The sequence below is a fragment of the Pogona vitticeps genome, chromosome 3 (assembly GCF_051106095.1).
Source record: "Pogona vitticeps strain Pit_001003342236 chromosome 3, PviZW2.1, whole genome shotgun sequence".
NCBI lineage: Eukaryota > Metazoa > Chordata > Lepidosauria > Squamata > Agamidae > Pogona > Pogona vitticeps.
Window position 1 is genome coordinate 198,328,962 of NC_135785.1, and position 21,100 is coordinate 198,350,061.

The following is a 21,100-nucleotide window of genomic DNA, read 5'->3' on the forward strand; positions in this document are numbered from 1 at the left end:
ACAGAAAAGGGTAGCCCTAGTGATCAAGGGCTTGTAGGAAGGGTTCCTGTGCTGGAGACTGTGTAGTGTAGGAAGAAAATTAGTAAAGGACACATGATAGAGGAAGTTATGTATTCCCTCATATTAGGGTCATTCTTTGAAGCTGAATCACTGGAGATCTAGCACACAGAGGACATTTTAAACTGTAAATTTCAGTATCAAAGCTTGTTATTTCATACAAGGTATGGCTCCTAGTCAGGAGGGCTGTATTTCACCATCAGTAGCAGAAGCAGTGTGCTTGAGTAGATCAGCTGCTGGTACAGTAGCCCCTTATATTCTGCCTTCCCATAGGCAATTGATTGGCCATTATGTGTACAGCTTGTCAGTTTAGAAGGGGATTTGGTCTGAGCTAACAGGGCTCTTATGTTCTTAAGTCGCAGAAGGGCTTTCATGACACTCTGGAGCAGGAAAACCTTGCTCACTTCCTTCTTTTTGTGTAACATTTTAGCCTGACATAAAGTTACAGGAAACCCAAACACTGAGTTCATCACTTCTCGGCTTTTAATTAGTCCTAGTAAGATATTTTGCTACTGCTACTGTTTGCATTTTTATTAAAAGACCATTATGGTTGCCAGCCACGTTGCCACCTCTGCTTAATTGAGTTGTGCAAGTTCTGGTTTATGGCTGGGCACTGTTGAATTATGAAGTTAATAAATCCAAATATGCCCTTGCTACTCTTTGCCTCTATGGCACTGACTGTCTTCAAACTGATCCTGTTATAAATGCAGTGACCCAGGTGGCAGGACAGGCTGCTTCAAGGTGCAGTTCTACTGCCACGTTCTCTAAGTTAGTGAGAACAAATTGGCATTTCTGTTTGTTCACAGCTTCCTCAGCATGGCATTGTGGAAGCAGGAGGACAGGAAGCCTCACCGTATTATGACATGCTACCAGCATATTTGCCTGTAGAAGATGCATTGCTGGCCGTAGTGACAGGCCCTCACAGAGCAATAAATATTACAGCAGCTGTGGCCATAATCAAACATCGTTCAGTTTAGAAGAACATTGATTTCCAGTGTTCATCCTGAAGCTGTTTATAAATGAAGCTCATTTCTGCTGAAAAAAGGTTACTGTGCTTGTGAGAAGACACCTGACAAGGATCAGGTTTAACAAAGTTGCCTGTTTAAAAATGCACCCTCCACCTGTGACAAGATTTGTCTCCTGGTGAATCTCCCCACTGCTTTATTTGCTTTATAAAGAGAACAACTGCCCCATATGAGGTGTCTTTCTAAAAATATTACATCTGTTTAGTAGACCACAAATTGCTTATCTACTTGAAAGCTCATTGTGGTGTTTGCCCAGGCCATGAATATTCATGTGCCATTTGCATAGACCAATGGGAGTGCTGGAGGGGCGGAGTCAGAAGGTATAAGAGACTCAGCAACGAAACTTGCCTATGAATCCTGAGGTGCTCCCATGATAGTGGTCAACCACATATGAAGAGCTTTGTGACTAAAGTACCTGTGGGTGACTTTATTGGTGAGGGTAAAGGCAAAAGCAATAAGATTTCAAGGAAGAACACATTCATAGCTGTTCCGGAGGAGTGGAAGAAAATGCCTACCCAGTTGAGAAAGTGAAGCCACAAGTTTAAAAGAAAACAGGCTTCACCCAGAAAAGGTGAGCCAAGGACATCCAGTGGACATCAGCGTGCCAGGTGACTGTCGATTGTCAGAAGAGAGCATGGACTTCAGGACCTGTCCTTGTTGCACCGAACCTAGACTGGGAATTCATCATCTGCATGGATGCGTTGAAGGTGGGACTGAGAGCCATGCTGTGCCAAGTGGATGACAGCGGGAGTCTACACCCAGTAACTATTATCAGCAGGAGGCTCCAACCTGGTGAGAGACATTGTCTGCCATTGAAAGATGTGCCTATCTATCGTATGGATGTTGCCAAAGCTGAAGCCCTACATTTGGTGAAGGAAATTTGTCCTCTGCACCGACCATTCCCCTTTGGTGTGTCTACGAACTGTGAATTCCAGTAACAGCAAACTTGCAGGATGGACGCTGATCCTGCAAGACTTTGAGATCTGCAGCATAAAAGGGACTCAGATAGGGTTTGAGAATTAGAGTGTTAGTGAGAGAGTTTGGTGGAGTTTGGGCGGGAGAATGGCAGTTGAGGGTGGATAAAGAAAAATGTTTGTTTAAGAGTTAACAACATTGCTTGTTCTGTCAACACCTGTATCAATAAACAATTTCTATTTGGTTCTTTTAAAATGACATATGGCCTGGACATCTATCATTAATAATAGGTATTGTTGATGAAATCAACCGGTGGCAGCTGAGGGGCACGTAGCATGAGCTCAGGGGCCATGTGAAATCATGGCACTCATATTCAATAGTCAGATTCTTAGCAGCATTTTCCCAAAATAAAGCCATTTGCTTCCGTAACTCAGGAAGTCTCCCGAATGGACGACAACCAATTACTGAATGGCCGCCGGAAGGAAGATGCATATGCAACCAGCTTGCTTCCTTGCTTCCACAATTTCTGATTTGGTGTGGATGTAAAGCAAAGCAAAACTTAAACCACTCTCTGGGTAGTTTGCAGGCTATTTAATTTTTAAATTACATTTAAAATTTTAAATTAAATATTTAATTATGCAGGCTATACATCCCCCCACCCCATGAGCTGGGTACTCAGTTTACTGACCTTGTACGGATGGAAGGTTGAATCTACCTTAGGCTGGCTATCGGAGCCCATCCAGATCGAACTCAAGTTGTGAACAGACTCTTAACTGCAGTACTGCAGTTTAACCACTGTGCCATGAGGCAGCAGTGGTTAAACCCTTCCTTGTTCAGCTAATGACCAGATAGATTCCTATGTAGGTGACATAATTATTGATATAACATCAAAAGCAAAAAGCAAAGCGTGCTGCTTATATACCGCCCCATAGCGCTTCAAGCACACTCTGGGTGGTTTACAATTTAATTATGCAGGCTACACATTGCCCCCCCCCCAGCGAGCTGGGTACTCATTTTACTGACCTCGGAAGAATAGAAGGCTGAGTCAACCTTGAGCCGGCTACCTGGGATTTGAACCCCAGGTCGTGAACAGTTTTAGCTGCAATACAGCGGTTTAACCACTGCGCCACGAGGCGCCTGATTTAAAGTATCCTCTTCCATTTGTTTGTTTCCTTTCACTTTTTAAAAAATTATTATAACTACTTTTAAAACATCAGGTGCTGCTTTTTGAGTCATTCAGGAGTAGAAAAACACATTTTTGTTCACCTTATTCTCAGTGCTGGGAGCCATTGGGTGCCTTCTGGGAGGTCTGAGGTCTACCAAACTGTCCTTGGCTAGATAAGGCCCATACAGAGACCATACATTGCCCATCCTTGTCAAACACGGTATACGGTTTGCTTTGCTGCTGTACTCCTCAGGAATTCTAGAGGTTGGGATGGGGACAGTCCTTTCTACTTTCTATTTTTCCCCCCCTATATCTCTCTGTTGGGTAAGCCAGGGCCTCACACAGCAGGTCACACAACAGCACAGTCAACTTTTACATGACAACCACCTCTTTCTGACGAGGGCTGCTTTCCTCTCTCACCCTTTCTTCTGTGACAGACGTATCTCAAATTTTTGCACTCCTCTTCTTGCAGGCTCCTGCCTCCTGATGGCTGAAGATCCTCTTTCCATATTTGGGCAAACTGAGAAATTAAATATCCCCGAAGAGATAATATCTGTCATATTCTACCCTTACTTTTTCTGGCATTACTTTCTCAGACTGTTTTCTCACTATTCTTCCTATTTAAAGCTTGTCTCCCATCCTAGAATATTGCAGATAGGGTTTCCATATCAGCAGCATTCCATTTCCAAGGATTTCAGGTCTAAAATTTGAGACTGGGGGGATAGCCCTTCATAATGTCATAGGCCCAGGCCCTAATGACACAGAAGTGGGGCAGGCAACAGCTGGAAGATGGTATGTTTCTTCCAGGCTTTGCACTGCTGCTTTCAGACTCAAACAACAATGTAGCTCATAACCTGCAGTGCTGATGCTCCATCCTCTGCCTTGCTCCAGATGACACAGTAGAATCAACCAAAGTGCATCAAAAAGCTAGAAGGAAGGGGGGGGGGGACTGAAATGATAGACAGTAGATGCAAGAACTAGGGTCCACAGTGTCTTTTGTTGCAACACAAGCACAAATACCTTCAAGATAAGCCAAGGAACCCTCATGCCACCTGGGCATGGATGAAGAGGGGTGCCCAGGCTTCAAAACCTGCCTCATACACAAAAATAAAACTGTATCTTGCACCAGCGCTGCTCATCCTGAAAAGCATCTCCCTCCCTGGAGATCCAGAGAAGCAGAGCAATTCACTGAGGCTCCAGGTCATGTCCCAAGACCTCGCAATCCCAATCACAGGCAATGATGGACATCCCTTCCCTCTCCTTTTTAGAGACTAAGTCCCATCCTCTTAGAACTTCAGTGTAATCATGTATTTTACTGTAGATGAGGCATCCTAATTACTTGTTAAACTCCACTGAACTGCAAATGAATTTAATTTTTTTGCTGTAGATTTTCTCATTGTCTCAGAGACAATAAACCTGCCTGACCTCGTTATATAAAAGCATGGCTTATTATATTTTGCAATGGATGTATTTGCTTGGAGGGAAACTCTTCTAACAGGGAAGATTGCATTTCTAGGAACAAAAGCAAGCTCAACACAATTTATCTTATTCTCTCTAGTCTGATCACTATGTTTCATGCACTTTACCCCCAGATTTTTAAACAATCTTTTTGAAGCCACTCAAGCCAAGACTACGATTAAGGCAGAATGTTTACACAGTGGCATGATGGTGGTGGGAGACTTTTAGTCAATTGAAATAAATTTTTACAATGCAAATTCTATCACTAATATTTTTGAAATTATCTGCTATTCTGTGAGCTCCATGGCAAATTCCCCTGCAGCTTTCCATTGTTTTCTTTCCCATTGTTGTGTCTCATAGTATCCACGATCCAAATAAAAACATTTCACACTTAGTCTCAGAGTGAGTTTGTAAATGTGGGTTCAGTAATTTCTCTTGAAAACCACACCACTGAAGTGTGCCTTTGATGAATTCTCACCAGTTCTGGCCACATTAAAGAGCATCTCACACCTTGATGGAGACCCTCCTTCAGTCAATGCATTCTAAAGTTGCCTAGGATGTGGGAAATGTTTCCTGTATCTACTTTGGACATCCTCAAATGGTTGCCACTTACGTGACCTTCAATTCAAACAGCTTTGAAAAATCTCATGGCATGCCTGCAGTGGCAGTGTCAAACTCAGTTTATGGGCAGTCATGAATTTTATATATAACGGTGTTTTATCCAGGCATGCCTCCAGGCAAACATGGATACATTCAGCTACGATAATCCTTCACTTAGGGCATGTCCACACTGGCATATAGATATATGGATCTTTGAGGGCAGATTTTGGTTTGGGGAAAAATACCTTGTTCACAAGTGTTTCCACTTAGAACAACCAATATTTTCCCTTTAAGAATGGTCATGCACCTTTCTGGCCCAGTGGTAGGGCATGAATTCTTTTTGGCAATTCAGTAGTTTAGATGGGGGACAGCCACCTCCAGCAACCTCTGCCATTGACGTTGCAGATTCCAAGGGAGGATAGAGAAAGCGGTGGAAGAATGAGGGAAGGGAAGCAGGGAGGGAGGAGAAAATGGAATAGCACAGACAGAGGGAGTAACATAAAAAATAATTTCACTTCCCCTCCACAGATTATCAGGGGAAGTGTTCAATGAACAGCTGATTGGGCTGCAAGAGGTTGTTTGATGCTTGGACAGAAGGATCATGCCAAATGGCACATTGCCTCTCCACCCACCCACCCCGACCTCAACAGATCCTTTGTAGCATGATCCACCCCACACCCAAAATGTGGACAGGTCCTTACTAAACTGAAGTTATGACAACACTCTTCACACTTATCTTAGAACTGCAGAGCTGGAAGGGACCCTATGAATCATCAAGTCTAGCTCTTTGTCAAGGAGGCAAGGTAGGGAATCAAACTCCCAACCTCTGGCTTCATAGCCAGAGACCTAAACCACTGAACCATCTTGCAGTTCCCTGTTGTGGACAAGCTCCAAATTTAAGGAATCTTTTACAAAGTCACTTTAGCAAGAAAGACCAACTCATATGTTTGGGAAGAAAATATAGTTTAATGGAAGAGGCAGCATTTGAATTTTAAACAATGAAAACATTTGCATTTAATCATAGTAAGAAATGGCTAAGATTTCCATAAAAGAAAAAAATGTATTTTGATTTTTATGTTCCTCGGAGATGAAACAGATTCAGGCTGCAGAACTTAAAGCTTCAGCTGCTGAGAGGGAAGTGCAGTTACTTCGAATATCTCTTCGGCAGCAGAAACAGAAGATGGAACAAGTCCATGAACTTCTTACACTGAGAGATCGAGAACACAGAAAAGAACTCGAAACTCGTGTTACGTTAAATGGCTCAGAATTCCAAGAAGCTCTGTCAAAAGAAGTTGCTAGGGAGCAACAGAGGCAGGAGAACCATATTAAAGAACTGAAGGAGAAAATTGAACAGTTGAATCAAAGTTACAAGGACCTAGAAGATGAGTTTCGTATTGCTTTAACTATAGAAGCCAAAAGATTCACAGAGGTTAAAGAAGGTTTTGATGAGGTTTCAGCAGAGCTAATTGAACATAAGCGTGTTCTTGTTCAGTCCCAGCAAAAAGAAAAGCAGTCAGCTACTCTGATCCAAGAGCTGACATCTATGGTGAAAGAACAAAAAGCTAAGATCACAGAATTAGTTAAAACAAAGCAAGAAACAACTTACAATTTGAAAAGTCAAATCCGAATGCTTGAAAATATGGTGGAGGATGATAAAGAGAAGACCATTCAACTTGAGCTTCTTAAGCAAGAAAAATCAAAACTTATTTTACAGATGACAGCCCAAGAGTCTCTAATTGATGGATTAAGAGCAGAAAGGAAACTGTGGAGCCAGGAGCTAGCACAACAGGGAGCTTCTCTTGCTCAAGATCGAGGAAAATTGGAAGGCAGAATAGAAGTTCTTACCAGTGAGAATGAAGCTATGAAAAAACAAAATGAGCGCAGCAGTGATGCACTGAAGATCAAGTCTAAGATAGTAGAGGATCAAACAGAAACAATCAGAAAGTTAAAAGAATCCTTACAGGAACGAGATGAGCAAATAAGAAGGCATCGCGAAGAAAGTTCTGAAATCCAAAAGAGACTTCAAGTTCAGCTAGAGGAAAAAGAGGCACAGCTAGATGACCTGATGGAAAATTTAGGAAGGCAAAATGAGAGAAAAGAGGAACTCAAACAACAGTTTCAAGAGAAAAATGCAGAGCTTGAAGCTGTCAAGAAGTCTTACAGTGCACTGAATAAGAAGTGGCAAGATAAAGGGGGATTGTTGACCAAGCTGGAAGTGCAGGTGAAACAAATGAAAGAAAATTTTGATGTCAAAGAGAAGCAACTGATTGAAGAAAGAGATAAAAGTCTTCAGGCTCAGAGGGGCTTGAGTAACTCAGAGAAACTATGGGCTATGCCGTGCAGGGACACCCAAGACGGACAGGACATAGTGGAGAGTTCCGACTAAACGCAATCCACCTGGAGTAGGAAATGGCAATGCCACTCCAGTATCTTTGCCAAGAACGCCCCATGATCAGAAACAAAAGGCTAAAAGATATGACGCTGGAAGATGGGCCCCTCAGGTCGGAAGGCGTCCAACATGCTACTGAGGAAGAGCGGAAGACAAGTACAAGTAGCTCCAGAGCTAATGAAGTGGTTGGGCCAAAGCCGAAAGGACGCTCAGCTGTGGACGTGCCTGGAAGTGAAAGGAAAATCCAATGCTGCAAAGAAAAATACTGCATAGGAACCTGGAATGTAAGATCTACGAACATTGGGAAGCTGGAGGTGGTCAAACAGGAGATGGCAAGAATAAACATCGACATCCTGGGCATCAGTGAACTAAAATGGACAGGAATGGGCGAATTCAGCTCAGATGATTATCATATCTACTATTGTGGGCAAGAATCCCGTAGAAGGAATGGAGTAGCCCTCATAGTCAACAAAAGAGTGGGAAAAGCTGTAATGGGATACAATCTCAAAAATGATAGAATGATGTCAATACGAATCCAAGGCAGACCATTCAACATGACAATAATCCAAGTTTATGCACCAACCAGCATTGCTGAGGAGACTGAAATTGAACAATTCTATGAAGATTTACAACACCTTCTAGAACTGACACCAAAGAAAGATGTTCTTCTCATTCTAGGGGACTGGAATGCTAAAGTAGGGAGCCAAGAGATAAAAGGAACAACAGGGAAGTTTGGCCTTGGAGTTCAGAACGAAGCAGGACAAAGGCTAATAGAGTTTTGTCAAGAGAATAAGCTGGTCATCACAAACACTCTTTTCCAACAACACAAGAGGCGACTCTATACATGGAAATCACCAGATGGGCAATATCGAAATCAGATTGATTATATTCTCTGCAGCCAAAGATGGAGAAGCTCTATACAGTCAGCAAAAACAAGACCTGGAGCTGACTGCAGTTCTGATCATCAGCTTCTCATAGCAAAATTCAAGCTTAGACTGAAGAGATTAGGAAAAACCACTGGGCCACTCAGGTATAATCTAAACCAAATCCCTTATGAATACACAGTGGAAGTAAAGAACAGATTTAAGGAACTAGATTTGGTGGACAGAGTGCCTGAAGAACTTTGGATAGAGGCTCGTAACATTGTCCAGGAGGCAGCAACAAAAACCATCCCAAAGAAAAGGAAATGCAAGAAAGCAAAGTGGCTGTCCAACGAGGCCTTAGAAATAGCAGAGAGGAGAAGGGAAGCAAAATGCAAGGGAGATAGGGAAAGTTACAGAAACTTGAATTCAGACTTCCAAAGAATAGCAAGGAGAGACAAGAGGGCCTTCTTAAATGAACAATGCAAAGAAATAGAGGAAGATAACAGAAAAGGAAAGACCAGAGATCTGTTCAGGAAAATTGGACATATTAGAGGAACATTTTGCGCAAAGATGAACATGATAAAAGACAAAAATGGGAGGGACCTAACAGAAGCAGAAGACGTCAAGAAGAGGTGGCAAGAATACACAGAGGAATTATATCAGAAAGATTTGAATATCCCGGACAACCCAGACAATGTAGTTGCTGACCTTGAGCCAGACATCCTGGAGAGCGAAGTCAAGTGGGCCTTAGAAAGCCTGGCTAACAACAAGGCCAGTGGAGGTGATGGCATTCAGGTTGAACTATTTAAAATCTTGAAAGATGATGCTGTTAAGGTGCTACATTCAATATGCCAGCAAGTTTGGAAAACTCAACAGTGGCCAGAGGATTGGAAAAGATCAGTCTACATCCCAATCCCAAAGAAAGGCAGTGCCAAAGAATGCTCCAACTACCGTACAATTGCACTCATTTCGCACGCTAGCAAGGTTATGCTCAAAATCCTGCAAGGTAGGCTTCAGCAGTATGTGGACCGAGAACTCCCAGAAGTACAAGCTGGATTCCGAAGAGGCAGAGGAACTCGAGACCAAATTGCTAACCTGCGCTGGATTATGGAGAAAGCCAGAGAGTTCCAGAAAAATATCTACTTCTGCTTCATTGACTATGCGAAAGCCTTTGACTGTGTGGACCACAGCAAACTATGGCAAGTTCTTAAAGAAATGGGAGTGCCTGACCACTTTATCTGTCTCCTGAGAAACCTATATGTGGGACAGGAAGCAACAGTTAGAACTGGTCATGGAACAACTGAGTGGTTCAAAATTGGGAAAGGAGTACGGCAAGGCTGTATATTGTCCCCCAGCTTATTTAACTTATATGCAGAATACATCATGCGGAAGGCTGGACTGGAAGAAACCCAAGCCGGAATTAAGATTGCCGGAAGAAATATCAACAACCTCCGATATGCAGATGATACCACTCTGATGGCAGAAAGTGAGGAGGAATTAAAGAACCTTGTAATGAGAGTGAAAGAGGAGAGTGCAAAAAACGGTCTGAAACTCAACATCAAAAAAACTAAGATCATGGCCACTGGTCCCATCACCTCCTGGGAAATAGAAGGGGAAGATATGGAGGCAGTGTCAAATTTTATCTTCCTGGGCTCCATGATCACTGCAGATGGAGACAGCAGCCCTGAAATTAAAAGGCGCCTTCTTCTTGGGAGGAAAGCGATGACAAATCTTGACAGCATCTTGAAAAGCAGTGACATCACCTTGCCAACAAAAGTCCGAATAGTCAAAGCTATGGTTTTTCCTGTCGTGATGTATGGAAGTGAGAGCTGGACCATAAAGAAAGCAGACCGCCGAAGAATTGATGCCTTTGAATTGTGGTGCTGGAGGAGGCTCTTGAGAATCCCCTGGACTGCAAGGAGAACAAACCTATCAGTTCTAAAGGAAATCAACCCTGAATGCTCACTTGAAGGACAGATCCTGAAGCTGAGGCTCCAGTACTTTGGCCATCTCATGAGAAGAAAAGAGTCCTTGGAAAAAACCTTGATGTTAGGAAGGTGTGATGGCAAGAGGAGAAGGGGACGACCGAGGATGAGATGGCTGGACAGTGTCATCGAAGCAACCAACATGAACCTGACACAACTCCGGGAGGCAGTAGAAGACAGGAGGGCCTGGCGTGCTCTGGTCCATGGGGTCACGAAGAGTCGGACACAACTAAACGACTAAACACACACAACATAAAATGATTGGCAGATCCTAGGCAAATCCCATGAAACCTTACTCTACGCTAGATAAACAAAAATGAACAGTAGATGCTCATTAATTTCAGTAGGCTTCATATAGACCAGTATTTCCCAACCTGGTACCTTCTCAATGTTTCAGAGTACAGCTTCCCGCATTTCTGATCATTGGTCAAACTGGCTGGAGGAGTTGAAATCTAAAATATGTGAAGGGGACCAGATGTAGAGGGAGCGGCACAGTAGATCATCTGGCCAAGGGAATCTGCATATCGTTGTGTCTCTTGTGCAAGTAGTTTCTCCTACAATTCGGAAATGGAAAGGGCAAGAACGACGATCGACTACTGAGACTGATAACACCAACATTTATAACCAAGGGACAACCACTGGCTTTCTAAACTTCTTTAGTGAAAACTTCAGCATTCTCAATATTGTGGATTACCCCAGACTACTTCTCATGCACTTAGTCAAATATGCAGCCAACACTTTGTCTCAAAGGTAAGGTGTTGGCTGCACCTTATCTTAGAGTTTAAAAAAAAACAAAGATAAACAATGTTTATATTCTCTTCCTATCTCTCCACTCCAGTGTTTGCTACTTAAATTGCAGAAAGATGAATCAGGCATTCCTAGTTGACATTTGACTGTAAGCCATCAGCCACACTTTTGTGATGTATTATTACATGGATGGCTTGCCTCAAATTAGTCAAACACAGGTCTCGTTTGGATCAAAACACTAAATAATGACATCATATTTTTCAACAATACTAGAGTTTAGATAGACAGGTAAGCATGTTGCAAAATCAGATTACGAAGTTGATGAGTAACTATGCATCACATTTCCCCAAGGATAAAGGATGATGAACAATGTACAACAAAAACGCTGTTCATTTCCTGTCTGCAGAATTGGGCAGATACAGAAATAATTTCCTTTGGAAGCCAGGTCATAAAAACACACTTTTTCAATGTGCTGTTTTTTCTAGCAGGCAGAAGCACCTTAACCAGGGGGAAAAAACTATGGAGACTTTCTCTCTCTTTTTACAAGATGGTTCACTCAAGTTATGAAAATTAATACTACTTTATATTTTAAAACTGTAAAGAGACACTGCAATAATCAATAATGGCACAGAAGTCAAAGCTTGTATTTTTATTTAATAACATGAAATTGAAACTACAAAGGCATTGGACCAAATCTGCTGTGGGTTCAGCATCTGCATGTGGTTCACTTGCTTTAGAATACACAGCTGTTGCTCTTCGTGCAGGTGCTACAATGACAATACAGACCATAAGAGAGGCCCCACCTCCCCCAGGCATACTCTCCTCTAAGCAATTAGTTAAAGATAGTGTGTGTGTGTGTGTGTGTGTGTGTGTGTGTGTGTGTGTGTGTGTGTGTGTGTGTGTGTGTGTGTGTGTGTGTGTGTGTGTGTGTGTGTGTGTGTGTGTGTGTGTGTGTGAGAGAGAGAGAGAGAGAGAGAGAGCGAGAGAGAGAGAGAGAGAGAGAGAGAGAGAGAGAGAGAGCTGTGGGCCTCCCACTTCCAATAATGGTCCAGTAAGCTGCCTGCCTAACCAAAGGAGTGGAAAACAGGCTTTCATTTGGGTGCTGCTCCTGCCTGATGGCAATGTCTCCCACATGTAGGCTCTGCACTCACAGTAAAGTGTTTAGATGAGTGATAAATGGCTCTTGTTTCTCAGTGCAGGAAAACCTTTTCAGTATGGCGGAATTCTAGAAAAAATCAGAATGAACATTTTTTAAATGGTAATTGAATAAAGGAATACTAAATTGAATCCATGGAGAATATGGACTCTCTTGAGGAGGAGGAAGAAAATGTAACTCCCTACTATGTTGTTACTCTCTGCTGTCTCATTTTCATCATACCTTGACAGAGAAACCATTGTGGGTTTTTCCTTCTTCATACTACTTTTCCATGACTGCACTGATCTGAGTTACAAGAAGTCCAAGAAGGGGAGTAGAAACCATAAGCAGTGAGATGCCTCCACCATTTTCACTGTTTCTAAAAGAGCCTTCAGAGTACAGGGAGCAATGCAGAGGACACAGAAGAGTAACACTGCATTCCTTACCATATCCGCCTTTATCAGAATACAATATGTGGGGCAGCTCAATAAATTTTTCTTTAGATAATAAATCCACAAACCATAGTTCCTGGTTCAACAGGAATTAGTTCTTGGCATTTCCTTACGTAGTTCATTAACTTTATTATAATCTTCACATATATTTTAGCATGTAAACTTTACTACAAAATGAATAAAAGTCACATGTGCCAAAACAAAAATTATACAAAGAACAATTTTACGAGTACTGTGATCACTCACACTATGCCCAGTTACACATCACAGAGGGCTTCCCTTCACCCTGGCATAAAAAAACATTTATCTATTTTTGTCCCTATAGGTGAATAACAATTAATAAGAGGTATAAACATGTAACAGGTTGTTTTCTCATTACAAAGCACTACACAAATGTCAAATACATGTAAAGTTTGCTCGCAAGTATTTCTCCATTTGATATTTACAGCTAAAAATATATTTCAAAGGCATCTTTATTCATTAATTAAATTCACATAGGGCCACTGGGACTGATTGAATTATCTTTTTTATTTGTACAGCCACCTTTTTCTGTCCAGTCTTCCAGCCTCACATGCCTGAAAGAGGCTGATGGGACACTCCTGTGACCCAAAATCATATGGCTGTTTATAAAAATATATGCTTTTACTTCCCTGCATCACTGGCCCTCAAATTCAACTGTGTAGCTAAAACTTCAGAACAAATACATAGAGTACACATGCCACATTCTTGTAGACATAATTATTATTCCAAATAGCAATGTAATGAATAGGTAACAAATAATACATATAATTTCTACTTATTAACATAATGGCACTATCTTTAAATGGTTAGCAAAACTGTCTGTGTGCTTCTTTTATTACATGTTTTTTTAAATAACAATTTTTGCACCCAAAATATGGCTTTTAACAAAAGTCTCCAATTTAATGATACATCCTTGATGAGAAAAGGACTTGCCTGGGACCAACATGTTTGGGCCATCAGATACCTATTGCATATGCACACTGGCCATTTTGGGGTGGTATCATGTGGCCTAGGAGCAGAAAACTGCACAAAAAGAGTGGGCTGATCAGAAGAAGCTAAGAAGTGAAGATTTTTCAACATTCCAGGCAGCTTCCTTTGAACTTAATGTTTCTTCTTTCTTTCGTATTTTACCAATCCTTCCGCAGGCAATATCTTCAACCTTTTTAAATGTTTTAATTAGAGGACTTGATTTTGCTTTTCTTAAACATCTGAGAAGGTACTGAGGCACAAATACATCCGTATATAGAGAAGTCTTAACAGGAGAACTGCCGTTCTCTAGTCTGGAATTCTGTCGCTCTCAGATCACTGATCAATTGCCTGCACAGTCTGTTTAGTGAGAGATCAGCATCTAACTCAGAAATATGCTTCTTTCAGAAAAAGACAAAATGTTCTTTGACTACAACCTTTGTTCTATAAACATTCAAAGTCAGCATGTCTTATAACAAACTCTGTGATGAAAAGAGACAATAAGCTAGGGAACAAAATATAACAAGACCTTGGGAAAGTCTTTTTTTTTTTCCCCTTTTTTACTACAGCTCCAGAACCCTCTGGCTAGCATGATTACTGGCTGGACTGGCTAGAGGATTCTGGGAGTTGTAGTCCAACAAAGTAGTTTACTCAAGCTCTGAATACAACTAGGTTCTCTTTGGAAAAAAAGAAAAATATGTAGGCCCTCACTTATGGAGCAGCAGCTAGTATGTCGGCCAAGAGGAACGTGGCATAGCACAACAGAGAAGAAAAGGACAGCTATCAGTTTGTTTTATCTCCATCACTTTGACCTCCTTGGAAGTTGTTAGTTTTCCGTTTATGGGTGTGAAGAGAAGAGAATAAATTATTTATACCAGAAAATCTATAATGTCCAGCATGTATTCTACTACTGAACATAGGAGTGTAGAAGTCATTTCACCTAGAAACAAAGTTAGATCCATTATAGGTCCAGCTGTAGTCTGTCAGGGCAAGGATTTTACAGAGACCCCAAACTGTATTCCAACTGCAAAATTAGTTACTCCCCCCAAGTACAAGAAGAAGTAATAGCTTTGCCTAGGTATCTCACAAACATTGAAGTCTTATCTCAGATTTGCCAGTAAACTTCAACACCACACCAGCTTATTAACATTCCTGTATAAGTTATTAATCTTGACATAAACACCAATAATAATTCCACACACATTTTTTTTTTGGACTTATATACCGCCCCATAGTGCTACAAGCACTCTCCGGGCGGTTTACAATTTAATTATACAGGCTACACATTGCCCCCCCAGCAAGCTGGGTACTCATTTTACCGACCTCGGAAGGATAGAAGGCTGACATTCACATTCCATGACCTACATAGAGTAGGGCTGTGTGTCTCATTTCACCATTGTGGAATGAAGTATTCCCCTTGTGGTGACAACAGGCTAGCTTTTTGATTGTATTTAAATCCTCCTTATCATATCATGAAGATGACCAAGTGACTTTGAAGTGAAAGTATTTACTGCACAATAGTTTTGGTCCTTTGCATGAACATTTACTGAATACTTCCTTCATGACCTTCAGATATTTGATGCATAGGCTCTACCCTTCAACCAACAAGTGCTCAAGTAATTACAAAGTCTTAAGAAAAAGCCAACTGATCCAACATTTAAATTTGCTTGTTTTGTTTAATTCTGAAATAGCTCAACAAAATAAAACCTAACAATAGTTACGCAGAGTGTTATTAAACATAGAGATTTTATTACAATCTTTCTTGCCACATACTGTAAATCAAGAGACTTGTACAATCACTGCAACAGTACCAGACAGACAATGAGTCAACACCATCCAATCAAGATACGTAGAAGATTACTTTAAACAAGGCAGTATCTTTAGCTAGAAATCTTGGTCCTCTAAAATCTTTTTAAAGTATTGCACTGATTACAGATTTCTTGCATTTTGAATGCAATTTGTTAAATAAAACATCCAAAATTTAGTCAGTCTGTGTTTATTTTAAAAGCATGTTAAAAGCAAGAGTGAGTGAGATTTCACAATTGACAATTCCTATTTATTTTTCTAAAGGTCATAATGTGCAAGGATATCAGAAAGAATTATAGGTACATAAAAGCTGAATTTAAGTTCAGAAGCTGCTTCAGTTTACATGAGTTTTGGTCCTGCTGAGAGGCTAACTAATAGTTATGTGCAAATACTGTACAGATCTTCAATGTTGCACAATTTAAAGAAGACAAATAGCTTTGGAAAGGGGTGATTTTGAGTGAAGTACTGGAGAGAGTGCTTAACTTTTTCTCCTGCCCTCCACTTATAAGCTCAAAATCATTCCCACTTAAAACTCTTTTTTAAATGTATGACATCAGAGCTCTGCTACCTGTTTGCATATAACACATAGTTAACTCCTTATATTCCACAAGAATTGAAAGCACAATAATAAAAACAGCTGCACTGGTACACTGAAAAGATCTTTACAAAAAGTGGAATTAAACACAAATGAGCTACAATAAATGACAACGCTGGCTTTCCATTATGATAAGACAATTGTAAAAATTGCAGTATTTGCTTAACCTAGTGAGTTCTGCAAGATGTTTATGCTTCTGCTACCACTGAGACAAAGTAATTTGGGTTTATTTTCAGCCTGGTTCTCTGCTCTAGCCTATACAATGGGATTGGTAGAAGGACATATTCCACATCCTTTTGAAAAGCAGCTAATGAGGCTGATAGTGAAGAGAATGAGCTTTACATCCACCCACTGTCTAATTCATCTTGGTGCTCTTTGACTCCCTCCCCTCCACATGGTCAGAGAGGTCTGCTCTAACTCCCAGTTTTTCCTCTTCTCTTCCAATCCCATACAGAGATATTTATTTATATATTGGTGCAGAGGACAGGAGCTTAGAACTGCAGGAACTATGCTAATAGGGAATGCTTATGCAGCAAGACTACCACTCCTGATGTGCTCACACTCTGTAGCTCTTTTTGAAGGATAAAGTTGCCCATGGACAGATCTGAGAATGGGACAGGACCCCTCTGAAATGCTCACTCCTTTAAACAAATATGCTAAACTATAGAGAAAGTAAGAACATCCTTTAAAGTGTTCCATGCCAAATAACAACAACAACAAAAAAAGGAATTACAGCCCTTGTTTGGATTTAAGAGAACTGATATAGCACAATTAGGCTAGGTTTTTACGCAGATGGGTGGCTCACAACCAAGCCACGGGGACACCTTCTGCTGTTCTCCAGATTAGCTAGACTACTTGTTAAAGTTATAGCCACACTGACTTTCTGTGGGGGAAAGCATTTAAGAAGATTTTCTATCCCTCAATTCCTTGTTAATTAAAAGGGTATTTCATTTTGTTTTTTTTTTTAGAAAAATGATCTCTATTGAAACTGTGTGTGTGTGTGTGTGTGTGTGTGTGTGTGTGTGTGTGTGTGTGTGTGTGTGTGTGTGTGTGTGTGTGTGTGTGTGTGTGTGTGTGTGTGTGTGTGTGTGTGTGTGTGTGTGTTTTCTATGTTGGCAAATTGGAACTGACTTTATAGCGACCCTAGCAGGGCTTTTAAGGTAAGTGAGACATTTAAGGAGTGGTTTTACCAGTTCCACTTCCCCAGTGAATTTCCATGGCTGAGCAGGGATTCAAACCCGTTCTCCAGAGTCACTCTATCCATGACACCTCACTGAGAATCAGTATGAAACTAATATTTGCACATATTTATGGAAAATAAACCCCATGTATTCAGTTTTATTGAACATACTATATTTTACTGAAATGGGACAGAGAAAGAAACTATTTTATATAAGCTTGTTTAACCACATCCTGAGAAACTATGTGTATGCATATCACAACAGTGGTTTTGAAGAGAGTTTTCTTGTATAAGATAGGAACTGCCTGAATACTCTAATACTACAGAAGCAGTTGCAAAGAATTCCAGGACTGATCATGCCTATGTTTCCTTGAACTGCCAGAGATACTAATATAGAATGTTGCAAGTACGTATAATGAAAATTTAACCCTTTTTGTGTACAGAGCTGCCATTAAATGATCACATTGGGTCAACAGCAAATATTTGTGCTCTAAATGTCATGTCTATCTGCTCAAATAATTTACTAACAACTACATTCCTCCAGTGTAAACATTGGGTTGAATGTAGTTTATTAATATAGGCCTGTTTACATGGTTGTATGAAAATAAAAAATAATTACTGGGTTAAAATTCCTTCTGCCATGGGCAATAAGAAAGTTTGTATATGTCAGCATGAAAAGGGCAGGAATCTCATGCAATTGGGAGACTATCATACTAGTGGAGTTTCTAATTACTAAAAGATTATTTCACAGCAGGTTGACCACAGGTAATAGAAGCAAAATTCAATCATTAATTATAATCTTCCATTTGTAAATGGGAAGTCACATTTTATACTGAAGAGTACAGCAGCATGATCCAATTCCCTAAATGGAAAAAAGACTTTCAAATGTTTCTCATTTTCTATTTAAACAGAATGTGTTCTTATAAGATTTGTTAATAATCTGATTGCCTAAAAATGGCAGAGGAAAATATCTGGAACTAAGTTCTCAGTCTAACTGCAAACTCTGAAAATGAAAAAAAGGAGGGCTAAGGTGGGATAAGCCAGCCACTCTCCCTCTCATCTTACATCTGTACAATACCATGCCCAATTTAGTGGGTGAATAAAATGTACCATTTTCAAAGCTTATACTAAGATAGCTACAGCTTCAAAAATGGGCCGAGATGGCTCCGAGAAAGATTTCAGGAAGGCACTCAAGGGATGCAATGATTCAGAATATATCTGAGGCAAGTTCAGACACTTCCGAGGCTATGAATCTTGATTGGGAGGCTGTGGCTGGAACTTGGAGGGGATAATTTACCAATGTAACCTATACACTATTTTAGATTGCACTTTAATTCACCCTGGAGACAAGGCAAAAGGGACAGACAAGTCTATTAGATGTATGCAGGACAAAGGAGTTGGGCAGTAAACATATTTCCATGTTGCTGTCCAAAGCTATTGGGAGATACCTTTTGCGAGGGCAAAACTTTCTACGTTGCCCGATCACTGATAGGGAGCAAGAGTGATAAACACATTTGAAACAGAAAATCACACTAGGAAAAGTTTGCCATCAAGGTTGCAAACATAACCCTGTGGAATAGAAATGGGGTGTTTTAAATGATTGAAAGCTGGAGTCCTCAACAGGGAAGAGTGAGTTCCAAAGTCACATTTCTTAACGGGAGCACTTTTTCAGAGAGGGGTTAAGAAAGAGATATTCTAATTAAAAGTACCCTGGTTGTTTATAATGAATGAGGAAGCACCACTAGCACATTTATTTTACAAAGTGCTATGGATCATGGATTGTTTTGTTACCCTGTTTTAGCTCAAGAAAAGAAAGCTTTTCCATAGGACCTATGGGAAAAATAAAATTTAAATAATATAAAAAAAGATACACAATCAGAAGGGGAAGGTTACAAGGATAATAGGGGTACATTTCTAAATTAACCAAATCTGCATAGTTCTGGGATGAATATTATCAATAAGAAATACTAAAGTTACTTAATAACTTTAAATACATTATTGCATATAACATCATCCAGGAGTTTGTGCTGATTTCCAGTGTATTCGACAGATGTCTAAGTTTCATTCGAGTGCACAAACTAGCATTTATTTAAGAAAGTAAGATTTTAATATATAAAATTTATATGTAAAATTTATGAAAATAGGGTGTAACATTAATATGTTCATATCAAGGGATATAATATGAATGCAAATACTTGTTCATTTCCACCAGGCTTGCATGAGATTCCTGCACAAGGGTAATTAAAAAGTATGGAGAGTGTGCAACAGCAGTGTATGAAAAGGTTTGTACTTTGTGTAAGTTATGATTCTGCCTGGCCCTATGGATTTTTTTTTCATTCATTCCATAAAACAACAGCACACTAACCAGCCATCGCAAACAGTGAACTGGTCTCAAAAGGTAACACAGACTTCTTACTCCTCTTCTAGCCATTAAGGCAATGAACTGGTCTATTCAGATTTCACAATAAATGCTTATTCAACAAACCTGCTTTCTGATAAAACTCAGTCAAGCATCTTTTGCCAGAGGTAGAACCATCCTTTTATCTCAACTGTATTTCTTTATGGGGAGAAGGGGTGGAAAAATGACATGAGATAAATTTGGTTGATTGATATTAAAGGATTAGCACCTCTGGATGGTGGAGTCTTGCATTTATTCACAGACCAGAAATGGGAGCAGTTCTCAGTGGCATGCACAGGGTACCTAAAGGCTAACATCAGACCCCTACCCTAAACTTTGTATTGCCCTCTGCTTTTCATTCCAGAGTGGTTGAGGTACTGAATATTGCAGCAGGCTACCAAGCCTCTCCATTTAAGGGAAAAGGTAACCTACTCAATTGGCACAAGATGCTTTAACCACAGTTTATATGTACTCCAGACAATCATTACACTAACAAATGCATTCTGAAAGTCTTTGGCAAGGCAGGAAACCTTGTGCTCCCAAGCCCAGGATTTGCAACAAGACTGAAATTAATCTGACAGCCATTTTCATACCTGGGAGGGAGCTGAAATACACACCTAACTTTTTTATTCTTAAGTCAAGCAAGGCCAGCACATGTGCTTGGTAGTGGATCTCATTTATGCTGGGCACTATTTCATGGAAGTCAGGTTTCTGTCACAGATCTAAGGCAAACATTACAATTTACAGGAAAGAAAATGAGGACATCAATACATTGTGCGTTGTCAGGAGATATACAACTTTTATAACTCAGTAGCTGTTATTATTATCTCTGGGTTTTCTATGTCCTTTTTGCTTTGGACCATTCTCAGTTCCAGCTGGGCTGAATTAGGTTTGTTTCCTTCTCCAGCTTGGGCTTAAAAACAAAACAACAACAAAATACATAAATGCTGTGAATGTTTAACATTGGCAATGCAGAAGAAAAAGTTATCCAGCTGAGCTCCACACTCCTCACCCCATCAATACAGTTTGCTCTCAAATATCTTACATATTTAGCATCACCTTCAGAAACCTTGCTTTCTTGTCCACCACTGACAACTATGAGATTAGCAAGTACCTAACATTTGAAAGAGGCCATTTAGAAAATCTGAGTTCTCAGCTTAGTTCTGAGCTTCAGAGAGGGAGAGAAATAATAGACAGACAGACAGACAGACAGGCAGACAATAGATAGATAGATAGATAGATAGATAGATAGATAGATAGATAGATAGATAGATAGATAGATAGATAGATAGATAGATAGATAGATAGATAGATAGATAGATAGATAGATAGATAGATAGATA

General features: G+C 40.3%; 1 protein-coding gene and 1 pseudogene across 2 annotated transcripts in view; one reads left to right on the top strand and one right to left on the bottom strand.

Annotated features, from left to right (window-relative positions):
* Positions 1–6,305: 6,305 nt before the first annotated feature.
* LOC144588128 (leucine-rich repeat and coiled-coil domain-containing protein 1 pseudogene) lies at positions 6,306–13,120 on the top strand (annotated as a pseudogene). Its single transcript, XR_013543470.1, has 3 exons — positions 6,306–7,529; positions 11,006–11,207; positions 13,117–13,120. The product of XR_013543470.1 is annotated as a leucine-rich repeat and coiled-coil domain-containing protein 1 pseudogene (transcript).
* A 4,858-nt stretch (positions 13,121–17,978) lies between these two features.
* The window catches only part of PDXK (pyridoxal kinase), a 72,388-nt gene continuing 69,266 nt past the window's right edge, over positions 17,979–21,100 (bottom strand). The window contains exon 11 of the mRNA XM_072994192.2: positions 17,979–20,670. Within this exon, the coding sequence (XP_072850293.1) occupies positions 20,558–20,670 (113 nt within the window). The 3' untranslated portion in view covers positions 17,979–20,557. The remainder of the gene's footprint in view (positions 20,671–21,100) is intronic.